Source organism: Ahaetulla prasina, chromosome 2 (genome assembly GCF_028640845.1).
Source record: "Ahaetulla prasina isolate Xishuangbanna chromosome 2, ASM2864084v1, whole genome shotgun sequence".
NCBI lineage: Eukaryota > Metazoa > Chordata > Lepidosauria > Squamata > Colubridae > Ahaetulla > Ahaetulla prasina.
Genome location: NC_080540.1, coordinates 3,480,445 through 3,493,412, shown reverse-complemented (window position 1 = coordinate 3,493,412; position 12,968 = coordinate 3,480,445). Strand labels below are relative to the sequence as shown.

General features: G+C 39.0%; 1 protein-coding gene across 1 annotated transcript in view; it reads left to right on the top strand.

Annotated features, from left to right (window-relative positions):
* Positions 1 to 12,968, top strand: part of LOC131193701 (zinc finger protein 845-like) — a 48,699-nt gene that overhangs the window by 12,310 nt on the left and 23,421 nt on the right. Inside the window, 1 exon segment of the mRNA XM_058174176.1 lies at positions 5,191 to 6,595. Coding sequence (XP_058030159.1) covers positions 5,191 to 6,595 — 1,405 coding nt within the window.

Here is a 12,968-nt window from a genome sequence, read left to right as displayed (position 1 = left end):
GAATATGCAAGTGGAGAAAATTTGAATTTGAGAAGATTTATTTTATTTATTTATTTTGTCACAACATTATATATAAGCATCACATAAAAAGATTATATAGTATATAAACTTATATATGAGGTAATATAAGGAAGTATAAGCATATATATATAAGAAGAAAAAAAGAAAAGAAAGAAACAAGCAAACAATAGGACAGGAACGGTAGGCACGTTTGTGCTCTTATGCATGCCCCTTATAATCCTTTTAGGAATGGGGTGAGATCAATAGTAGAAAGTTTTTGGTTAAAGCTTTTGGGATTATGGGAAGCACAGAGTCAGGTAATGTGTTCCAAGCACTGATAACTCTATTACAGAAATTGTATTTTCTGCAATCTAAATTAAAGCAGTTAACATTAAGTTTGAATCTATTGGTTGCTCTTGTATTATTGCAGTTGAAGCTGAAGTAGTCTTTAACAGAAAGGACATTACAATAGATGATTCTATGAGTTAAACTTAGGTCTTGTCGAAGGCAACGGAGTTCTAAGTTTTCTAAGCCTAGCATTTCAAGTCTGGTGGGATAAGGTATTTTGTTGTTTTCAGAGGAGTGGAGAACTCTTCTTGTAAAATGTTTCTGGACACGTTCAATTGTATTGATTTCAGAAATGTGCTGTGGGTTCCAGACAGGTGAGCTGTATTCAAGAATTGGCCTAGCAAATGTTTTATATGCTCTGGTTAGTAGTGTAGTGTTTTTGGAAAAGAAACTACGCAAAATTAGGTTTACAACTCTTAGAATCTTTTTTGCTATATAGTTGCAGTGGGCTTTAGCATTTAGGTCATTTGATATGAAAACTCCAAGGTATTTGACAGGGTGGGGGTCATCTGTAAGGTAATGTCCATCAAGCATGTACTTAGTGTTTGGGTTCTTTTTTCCAATATGTAAGACAGAGCATTTGCTGGTTGAGATTTGGAGTTGCCAAGTTTTAGACCAAGCGGTTAGATGATCAAGGTCTTTTTGAATGGTAGATGTATTGTCGGTGATGTTAAATAGTTTGACATCATCAGCAAAGAGAACACAATTAGTTGAGATTAGTTGAGATATGGTCACAAAGATCATTTATGTTTAGTATGAAGAGTGTTGGTCCAAGAACGCTACCTTGAGGAATGCCACTCTTGACAGGAACAGGATTTGATAAAGCATTGCCAATTTTAACCACTTGTTGTCTGTTAGACAGAAAAGCAGATATCCAATTGTGAAGGGGACCTGAAATGCCATAGGATTTTAGTTTTAGGAGAAGTTTATCATGTAAACTGAGTCAAAAGCCTTGCAGAAATCTATGTAGATTGCATCTATTGCTTTTCCTTGATCAAGATTTGTAGTCTATATGTTTTTATAGTGGAGAAGTTGTAAGTTACATGATAATTTTTTTCTGAAACCAAATTGTTTATTAGAGAGTAGGTTGTTTATTTCTAAGTGGAAGGTAATGGATTGGTTGATGATTGATCCCATTATTTTGCAGATGACGCAGCATAGAGAGGTTGGTCTGTAATTTTCAACTAAGCTGGGGTCTCCTTTTTTGAAGATTGGAATGACTGTGGCTAGTGACCAAAGTTTGGGAAGGGAAGTGGTCATGAAAGCTTTATCAAAGATTATGCTTAGGAGTTCTGCTATATTAGTGGAAAGTTTTTTTAAGAAGTATGCACATAGTCCATCAGGTCCAATGGATAGAGATGGTTTCAAGTTATGAAGAGCTTTTTAAAATGGACTAATTTTAAAAATGGACTGTAAGAAGAAGTAATATGTGAAGGGAAGATTGTATTGGTATTGTTCCTTTTCTTTTTCTTTTTTATTACTCTTTCTTATCTCTTTATCTTTATTGTGAGGGGATTTAAAGTTTTAGAGAGGGGTGGGAGTTTATGTATATTTTGCATATTTTAGCTTGTGATTGTTGGTCATAATACCCGGTATTTGCTCTGGGAAGTCCGGGGGGCTGGGGGGAAGTGGGGAGGGCGGGGGAGAGGGGGGAAAATGATACATGGATTGTTTATTAATGTACAGTAATGATTGAAGATATGAAATTAAAATTTGAAATAATTGGGGCTACTCGACTGCCATTTCAGAAAGAAAGGGAGAGAGGAGTAGAAGGAGGGAAGAAAGTAGGTAGGAAAGAGTTAAGAAAGAGGAGGGGAATAAGAAGTTTAGAAAGGGTGGAAGAAGGGAGGAGTGGAGAAGGAGGAGAGGAAGTAGTAAAGTGAAGGAGATCGCATTCTACTAATCTTATCGCATTCTTTGACAAAATGACAAAATTAGTAGACCAGAGGAATGCTGTTGATATAATTTACTTGGACTTCAGTAAAGCATTTGATAAAGTAGACCATAACCTACTACTAGATAAAGTAGAAAAATGTGGGTTAGACAGCACCACCACCAGATGGATTCGTAACTGGCTGACCAACCGCACTCAACGTGTAGTCCTCAACGGAACTACATCCACATGGAGGGAAGTATGCAGTGGAGTACCCCAAGGCTCTGTTTTAGGCCCAGTACTCTTCAACATCTTCATCAATGACTTGGACGAGGGGATAGATGGGGAACTGATCAAATTTGCAGATGACACCAAGCTGGCAGGAATAGCCAACACTCCAGAAGATAGGCTCAAGTTACAGAAAGATCTTGACAGACTTGAACATTGGGCGCTATCTAACAAAATGAAATTCAACAGTGAAAAAAGTAAGGTTCTACATTTAGGCCAAAAAAACAAAATGCACCAGTACCGTATATGTGGTACCTTGCTCAATAGTAGTACCTGTGAGGGATCTTGGAGTCCTAGTGGATAACCATTTAGATATGAGCCAGCAGTGTGCAGCAGCTGTTAAAAAGCCAACACAGTTCTGGGCTGCATAAACAGAGGATAGAATCAAGAACACGTGAAGTGCTAGTACCACTTTAAAATGCCTTGGTAAGGCCACGCTTGGAATATTGCATCGAGTTTTGGTGGCCACGATGTAAAAAAGATGTTGAGACTCTAGAAAGAGTGCAGAGAAGAGCAACAAAGATGATTAGGGGACTGGAGGATAAAACATATGAAGAACGGTTGCAGGAACTGGGTATGTCTAGTTTAACAAAAAGAAGGACCAGGGGAGACATGATAGCAGTGTTCCAATATCTCAGGGGCTGCCACAGAGAAGTGGGAGTTGGGCTGTTCTCCAGAGCACCTGAGGGTAGAACAAGAAGCAATGGGTGGAAACTGATCAAGGAAAGAAGCAACTTAGAACTAAGGAGAAATTTCCTGACAGTTAGAACAATTAATAAGTGGAACGACTTGCCTTCAGAAGTTGTGAATGCTCCAACACTGGAAATTTTTAAGAAAATGTTGGATAACCATCTGACTGAGATGGTGTAGGGTTTCCTGCCTGGGCAGGGGGTTGGACTAGAAGGCCTCCAAGGTCCCTTCCAACTCTGATGTTATGTTATGTTATGTTAAGGAGGGGAAAGTAGTAGAGGGTAGAGGGAGGTTGTGAAGAAAGGAAGTGGCAGTCGGGCAGGCCCGAATCAGCAATAAATAAAAATTAATGATTAATGATGGATAACAGATTGTACATAAATATGATATTGGAAAATGGAAGTAAAAAATTTTTATATAAAAAAACCAATTCTTCATCTGCTTTTTCCATCTTGTTCTGAAGCTCCTCTATTTGACTTTTTAAATTCAAGTTAATTTGATCAATCTCATGCACTTTTCCATCCAGCTTTTTTATAAATTTATAGTCATAAAGGCTGACCTCACTTCTCCTTGTAAATCTTCATTCTCAACTGTAGCAGAAATTTTAATTTCCAATAATTTCTCCTCAATTTCCTTAGGTTTTTTGTCTTGAGCAGAAATTTCAGCCTTCAGAAATTCTTTCAACTCCTCTTGTAGTTTGTGTATTTGAACTAGCGAGGCAGCTCCGTTAGAATCAGCAGGCTGTATTTGTTTAGAAGCTATCTTACTTTAACTTTATGAATTGCAACAAAGTCAAATCGTTTCAAGCAACTTATTTGAAATGGGTAAATCAGTTCTATAAACCTTTGGCTTTTCTCTTTAAGATTTCTTCACTTAAATATAAAATCCATCAAATTTAAGCAAAGTTAACAAGGCGCTAACGATGTTAACGAAGACTTCCTTAAGTTTCGTGTTCACGCCTCGTTAACCAAATCCACCATTTTCCTTCTTCTCAAATACCTTTTGAAGATTGAGGTGAGGTCCAAGGTATACATCCACCCTACCTCTTGCCTCCGCTCCGTCTGCTTAAAGTAATTAGAATATCTTCATCTTGATAGCAGAGATGGTCGCGAGCGCTTTATTCTTTATTCTTCCTGGATCTGGAGCATTTGCCAGGTTTAAACAGGGAGCTATCACCCTTTGAGCCCCAGGAGTTATTCCTGGAACTCTTGGGGAGCTCTACCCCCACCCGGCTGCTCACCTTTCCCTCTTCTCCCAAGTGAAAGGTTTTCAAGCCGCCAGACAGCTGATTTGCGCTGTCTGAGTGGCTTTAACAGAATCATGGGGGTGGTTTTAATACGCACGGAGCCACTGGAAGTCCTGGGTAAGAGTTTTCTAGTCCCCAATCAGAGAGTTCAAGAAGACAGATTATAGTTACTTTTTGAAAAATTAAAAAATAATTCATCAGATATTGTCTCCTGGGAAGGAGAGGGAAAGGGTCTGGCCTTCTCATTCTCCAAGGAAGGAAAGAGGTTAATGTCTCTTTGTTTATATGCTTTCTGTGCCATTTCTTATCTGTATTTTTCCATTTCTATTGGAACTTATCTGTGGAGGCTGAGAAGAATGAAGTGTGCTTTTATGTGTCGTCTGGAGGTTATGTGAGGAATGTGTTGTGATGTGTCCTCTGAAACCTCCCAAAATTGTGTGAGAACAGAACTTTCACGGTCAGGTCATAGAAGAGCATGTAAGGCCAGATCACTACTGATCTCACGTGATCTCGCACTAAAGTAGTTTATGCCTCATTTCACAGAGAACAGAGGCCTAAACTACACTCCAGATCAGTAGTGCAATATCTCAGGGTAGTGAACGTGCGTGATCTCGCACTAATTCCTTTTTGGATGTTTCCCCTGATTACCGGTATTTCTTAACTCAAAACTGACTTTGAGTGAGATTTGCAGTTTGATCTTTTTCTCTAACCTTGTTATCATTTTCATTTCTCTTTTCCTTTGAAGGTAATAATGGGCAGGAGAATCAAGACTCCTATGAACTGTTCCAAGTGATCAATGCCAAAGATGAAATGGAGAACTTTGGAATTCAAATGGAATCAGAAAGCCATGAGAGAAACCAGTCAAATAATTGGAATCAGGATAGCTCATCTTCCACTGATGCTCCGATGCAAGAGAAAATTAGGAAAGAATATATTTGCAAAAGTATGAAACAAATAGTATTAACCCAAAACAAAGGAGAAGATGCTATGAGCCAGAACGGAAAGAATTACAATGGGACATTGATTCTTTCTCTTCAAAATATCTTCCTTACATCTCAAAAAATGATTCACACGAAAAAGGAGCCTTATAAATGTTTGGTATCTGGAAAACATTTTAGATCAAGCAGGCAACTTACTTCCCATGAAAGGATTCACACTGCAGAGAAACAGTGTTCAGAATCACCTGTAGCCCATGCAACCCAGTCCCTCCAAGCAGCAGGAGAGAAACCCTATAAATGCATGGAGTGTGGGAAAGCCTTTATTTGTAGCAGGGAACTTACTCTCCACAAAAAGCTCCACACAGGAGAGAAACCATATAAATATGTGACATGTGGAAAGACCTTTGCTCAGAATAGTGGACTTACTATGCACAAAAAGATCCACACAGGGGAAAAGCCATTTAAATGCATGGAGTGTGAAAAGACCTTTGCTCGAAGAGATAATCTTATTTCCCATAAGATGATCCACACAGGGGAGAAGCCGTTTAAATGCATGGAGTGTGGAAAGACCTTTGCTCGAAGAGGTCATCTTATTTCCCATAAGAGGATCCACACAGGGGATAAGCCGTTTAAATGCATGGAGTGCGGAGAAACCTTTACTCATAAAAGTAGTCTTATTTCCCATCAGGTGATCCACACAGGGGAGAAGCCATATAAATGCATGGAGTGCGGAGAAACCTTTACTCATAAACGTAGTCTTATTTCCCATCAGGTGATCCACACAGGGGAAAAGCCATTTAAATGCATGGAGTGTGGAAAGACCTTTGCTCTGAACAGCAGACTTACTATCCATAAAAAGATCCACACAGGAGAAAAATCATTTAAATGCATGGAGTGTGGAAAGACCTTTGCTCGAAGAGATAAACTTATTTCCCATCAGGTGATCCACACAGGGGAGAAGCCGTATAAATGCATGGAGTGTGGAAAGACCTTTGCTCAAAGAGGTAATCTTATTTCCCATCAGGTGATCCACACAGGGGAGAAGCTGTATAAATGCATGGAGTGTGGAAAGACCTTTGCTCAGAGAGGTAATCTTCTTCGCCATAAGATGATCCACACAGGGGATAAGCCATATAAATGCATGGAGTGTGGAAAGACCTTTGCTCAGAATAGTAATCTTACTTCGCATAAAAGGCTCCACGCTCGGGGAAAGTATATATGAATAGCAATTCCACTTTAGACTTAAGACTATATACTGTCTGAGCAGTTCTCAAAATCAGCATATTGTCCCCAGCAATCTGAGTCCTCATTTTACCAACCTCAAAAGGTTGAAACGCTGACTCAACAATGAGCCTGTAGGACTTCCAGTGGCAACGCAGGCTTCGTGGACATCCCTTTGGGATCATCTGCCCGGGGCTTCATCAAACCGTCTCTGACAGTGTAAATCGGCTATCAGACAGTTTGGAAATTCTTCCCCCAGGAGAAGGGGGAGAGAAGAGTGGTCAGGTTTGGGTAGAGCTCCCCGGGAGCCCCTGGAATTAAACCAGGGGACCGAAGAGTGAGAGCTCCCCTCCAGCCTGACGAAGCTCCGTGCCCAGGTTGTGTTGTGTCTTGTCCGCTCTCACTGCAGCCGGGGTCTGCTTATCTGCTCCCGAACACGGAGGAATGTATGCCTCCCGGTCCCAGCCCTGGCTCCATGCGCAAGCAGGCTGCAGAGGAGGGAGCATCCCCCGGCCCCAGCCCTGGCTCCATGCCCAGGCAAACGGAGCAGCTAGACCCCTCCCCCTCCACAGCATGTGAGCCTGAGGAAAGTTTACTTCCAACAACAGCTGATTGGAGTGACCCTCGCATCAGAAGATTGGATAGGCGGAGGCAACAGAAGGAAGGGAGGGGCAGGCCTTAATGAGTGCTGAGTCATGGAGCCACACCCCATGGCCTATATAAAGGATCTGCTTTCTGGCAGTCTCTGAGTCAGGCAAAGTCGAACTTATCTTGCTGAAGTCACTTACTGGTCTTCTGCCTGCTCTGAGGACTTTGCTAGGACTTTGGGCAGAGCTGCAGAGGCAAGCCTGATTCGGATTTCCCTGACCCGGCCGTCAGCGGAGGAGTGGGACACGACAGGTTGCTTCTGTTTATACAGAACAAGAAGCTGCGTCTATCTCTGTGCCGAGGTTTATTTTTAAAGAGAAATCAGCACAGACAGAACGAAGCAGGAGAATTAGCAAGAGAATTTGTAAGTAATAAATCTTAACTTTGGTTTTTAAATAGCTTTCCTTTGAACTAACTTTCAACCTGAGTGGACCTAAAATGGTGCTTGCAATACACAAAGGAAAGTGAAAGTTATAACTACAAAAGGATAAAGGAAGAGATTTTAAGACTGTGGTTGCAGAGAAATTTAATTTTTTTTAAATTAATTTTAATTTTAAGAAATAAAGTTTAAAAGAAGATGGCAACTAAGCAATTAAAAACAACTGCTTCTAAAAGTGTTGGAGTGTGCTGGCATTTGCTTGTAAATTTAGCAAATGGTGTTTTCTGTATTGGAAGCGAAAGTTAAGGAAATGCTTATTATAACTGCTGGCGTGGAACCTATAAGAAGAACATAACAAGCTACTTTTTAAATGGAATGAATAAGAACTGTTTATGATTTTTTTTCTTTTTACCTTTTTCTCTATCACAGTGTTTAAGAAGAAAAGTTTATTGAATTTTGGTAGATTACACAGTTTAAAAATGGCTCTTAAGCAAACAGAATTAACTACTAGTAAAATCTTGGAAATTTCTTCAGTTCAAATATGGAAATTAGAAGATATCAAGGAAGGTTTAAGGATTTTTTTTACAGGAACTTTTGGAGGCTCATCTTTTCTTAATAAGTTTTTAAACAAGAGATTTTTACACCAATATATTAAAGATTGGAAATTCTTTATTGTTAGATGTTAAGCTGATTGGTGAGCAGATGGTGGAAAATGTGTAAGATAGAAGACAAGGAGAGGGAGAATGCTTAAGATGTGATTGTGATGGTATTTTATATATATATATAGGGTTTAATTTTTATAACTGATCTATTTTGGGTATAACTTATAGGTGTTATTATTTGATATATGTGAGGTATAAAGGAATGGGAAGATGGAATATTGTTTAATTTTGGAGGACAGATAGAAAAATTTATGAATTTGGATTAAATATATTTGAGAGATTATTTATAGATGTAATGTTGTTATTTAGTCAAACAGAATTTAATTGTTATAATTGATATATTTTGGATATAAGTTATAGGTATAATTTTAATAATGTCATTTGACATATGTAAGGTAAATTGAAGAAATATTAATATTAGCAATGCTATTTGATGTATGTAAGTGATATCAAAGATATGAGAATATTGTTTATTTTTGGAAATTGGATAAAAATTTAAGAATTTAAGCTGGAAATATGAATTATATTTGGGAGACTGTTTAAAGAAGAAAGGTATATTATAGAAGAATTTCTGATGAATACTGGAAGATGGAACATCGTCTTGGTCTTGATGGATGAAGATTGGATATTAAAAACTATATATTTTATTGATGAACTGGGAATACCAATTTAATTGGAAGATTCTGAAGACTTCAGGAGTGGAACGGACTGATATATATTTGGTGTTGATCGATGAAGACTGGATATTAAAAACTATGTATTTTATTGATGAACTGGAAATACCAATTTAATTGGAAGATTCTGAAGATCTTAGGAGTGGAATGGACTGATATATAATGGACTGGAAGAAGAATGTACTTTTTTGTTTCTGGAAGGGGAGTTAAGGTTTTAGAGAGAGGAGTGACTATGGATTATGATTTATGTTGTATTTTAATTTATGATTGTTAATTTTATACCCTGTACTTTGTTCTGGGAAGTCTCGGGGGGTGGGAGGAGTAGGGGGGGGAGATGAAGGATCAATGTACAAGAATGATTGAAGATATGTAATTAAGAAATAGAAATAATTTGAAATGAAACTGGGGCTGCTCAGCTGCCATTTCAGAAGGGAATGGAAAGGGAGAGAGGAGTAGAGACAGTGAAGGAAGAAAGTAGGTAGGAAAGAGAAAGGTAGAAGAGGGGGAAAGGAGAGGAAGAAGAAAGGGGAAAGAGAGAGGGTTAGAAAGGGTGGAAGAGAAGAGTGGGGAAGGAGGAGAGGAAGTAGAAAAGTGAAGGAGAGGAAGGATGAAGAAAGTAGAAGAAGGGAGAGAAGGGAGGAGGAAAGGTTGTGTTAAGGAAGGAAGTGGTAGCTGGGCAGGTCCGAATAAGTAACAAATTAAAGTTAATGACTAATGTTGAATAAGAGACTGTACATTGAATAGGTTGTTGGAAAATGGAAATAAAACTTTTTTATTTAAAAAAAAAACAATGAGCCTGTCAGGATCGAACTCCTGGCTGTGGGCAATTAGCTTCTAGTATTGCATTCTAACCTCTACCCACCATGTCTGTAGATTTTTATCTGTATGCATATTGTGCCTTTCTGATCCAAATGAGACAAGATTGTATCCAACAAAGTGAAATTTAATGTGGAGAAAAGTAAAGTATTTCACCTGGGCGGGAAAAACAGATTACATGAAACCTGACTCAAATACAGTAACTCTGAGAGGGGCCTTGGAGTCCTAATGGATGATCACTTACATATGAGTCAGCTGTGTGCGGCAGCAGCCAAAAAGGTTAAGACAAACCTTGGTTGTATAAACAGGCATAGAATCAAAATCACCTATTAGTACCGTTTTTATAAAGTCTTAATAAGACCACCCTTGGAATACTGCATCCAGTTTTGGACATTACATTACAAAAAGGAAGTTTTGTCTTTTGAAAAAGTGTAAAAATCAGCTAAGATGATTAAAGGCCTGAAGACTAAAACGTGAAAAATTGTTGCAGGATTTTGGTTTGGCTAGTCTAGAGAAAAGAAGGATATGGGGTGATAGCAGTCTTCCAGGACTTGAGAGGCTTCCACAAAGAGGAAGGGGTCAATTTATTTTCCAAAGCACCAGAGGGCACAACAAGAAACAATGCCTGCGAACTAGTCAAGGAAAGAAGCAGCCTGGAATTAACAATCTTCGTTATAGTGAGGACAACCAGTGGAACAGCTTTCCCTCAAACATTGTGGGTGCTTCATAACTCGACGTTTTTAAGAAGACATTTGATAGGGTTTTTTTTATTTGCATTTATATCCCGCCCTTCTCTGAAGGCTCAGGGGGGCTTACACTATGTCAAGCAATAGTCTTCATCCATTTGTATATTATATACAAAGTCAACTTATTGCCCCCAACAATCTGGGTCCTCATTTTACCTACCTTATAAAGGATGGAAAGCTGAGTCAACCTTGGGCCTGGTGGGATACTTGTCTGATATGTTATAAGACAGGGGTCAGCTGCGTGTGGCTCTTTCACCCCTCTGCTGTGGCTCCCTGTCACTCAAAATATGCGTCACAACTGCCAATGTGCGACACTCACCAATACAGGATTTATTGAGCTTTTCAATCCCCGGTAGGCCAACCATGGATAAATCCAAGAAAAGGAAAGTTTCAGAAGAAAACTTTAATTAAACTTTAATTCAACTACATGTGCTAGTTTTGTGGCCGCTCAAGAAATAAGTCAGGCATGGGAAGGGTTTTGTGGCTCCCGGTGTTTTGTTTTCTGTGGGAAACGGGTGCAAATGGCTCTTTGAATGTTTAAGGTTGCAGACCCCTGGTATAGATTCTCCTGCTTGAGCAGGGGGCTGGACTAGAAGAGCTCCAAGTTCCCTTCCAGCTTGATTTTGATTCTGAATCCTCAAACCTTCTGTTTGTTTGTTTTTTGCTTTCTTCTTTCTTTTTGCTAAGTAGAAGGTTTTAAAGGAAACATGGACATCAGTGGAGATGAAGGTTATAATTTGGCCTGAAAGTGATGTATGGCTGCCAATATTTAAGTGGTGGAGATTTCCCAATCATTTCAAGAAACTTCCTCTGATGAGTATATCCACTAGAGCAAGTTTTAGTCAGAAATGGAGAAGTCCTGAATCCCTTACTATTATTTCAGCATTTTTTCCTTTGCTTAATATTGTCCAAATTTGCCTTTCCACCCTGCTTCCCATTATGTCTTGCATGTGATAACTGAGAAATAAAATCATAAGGAGAATGGGGTTATAATGATGCTGAATTAGAAAATACAACTCATGGGCTCTTTGTCCTAATTTTGTGGTGATCTTTCCTTGCCTATCCTCATGTTTGCCATCTCTGCCCTCACACAGTTGTGTGAAAAAAGTGTTGCTTGAACTCAGAATAGTTCTAGCATTCTGGAAATATGCATACCTTTATGTCTGTTCCGACATTTGTCCATTCGTGGAGTTTTGAAGCTAGTAGTTTTATTAAGGGAAAGCAGTGGTAGGGAAATAGATATAGTGCCCTTGCTGACCTTAATAGGGACACTAAAGTGACAAATCAAGGTAGTTATGATACTGATAACTCAAACAAGCAGGGGATCATGGTCCAAGATGAAGAACTTACTTTGGAAAGGGGAAAGTGTGAATCAGGTATTACACATCTGTCACACAAGAAGAGCACAGTATCCAAAAAGAGAAGCCACCTTCTGATTGGTGACTCAATTGTAAGGGATGTAAATTTAGGAAAGGATATGGAGGTTTTGAAAGAGGTCAGGTGTCTGCCAGGTGCTACTGCCAGCAGAGACAAGAGGCTAATTCTTAAGATAGTCAAGAATGCCAGCAAGGATTGTGATGTTGATGCTATTATACATCTTGGCACAAATGATCTGTCCCAAAAGGATGCACTTTCTGTGCAGAATGATTTCCAGAGCTTGGTATGAACTTAGTAGTATAGGTTGTAGGCTTATCTTTTCAGAGGTTTTACCAGTATTTAAGGAACAAAAAGGTAAAGGCAAGCGTATAATGGAGTTTAATGTGTGGCTAAAGGAGTGGTGTAAAAGGGAAGGCTTTGGTTTTATTAGTCATGATGTCTGCAACTGGTCCAATGAAAAACTATACAAAAGAGATGGATTGCCTCCATCAAAAAAAGGGTCTGAGTTACTTAGCAATAAATTCATAGATTTTCTGGAAAAAAATTTAAACTGAACAGTGGGGACAAAGAATTAATTGATACAGAACATTTCTGTCCCCAGCAATCCAAAATTAATAGGGTTAGCAGTGCATGTAACATAGACGTCTGTGTGGATAAGATTATCAGCCCTGCTATCAAGCAAAACCAAGCATTTATTAGTGAGTGCCATACCAAGTGCGCTAATCAAACAGGTGACAAGAAAGTAGGGGCAGTCATGCACAACACAGGTTATGTAGACAGTAAACACAAGGTCAATTAAAATGGACTCAAATGTCTATACACCAATGCACAGAGTATGAGGAATAAACAGGGTGAAATAGAAATCCAAGTAAATGAGGGCAGATATGATATTTTTGCCCTTCCGGAAACTTGGTGGGATGAAACTGACAAATGGAACATACAGCTAGAGGGATATAAATTATTTAAAAGGAATAGACCAAATAAAAGAGGAGGCGGAGTTGCACTATATATAAGAAATAACTACATCTCTACAGAAATAGAGCACAACAATGATGAAAATCA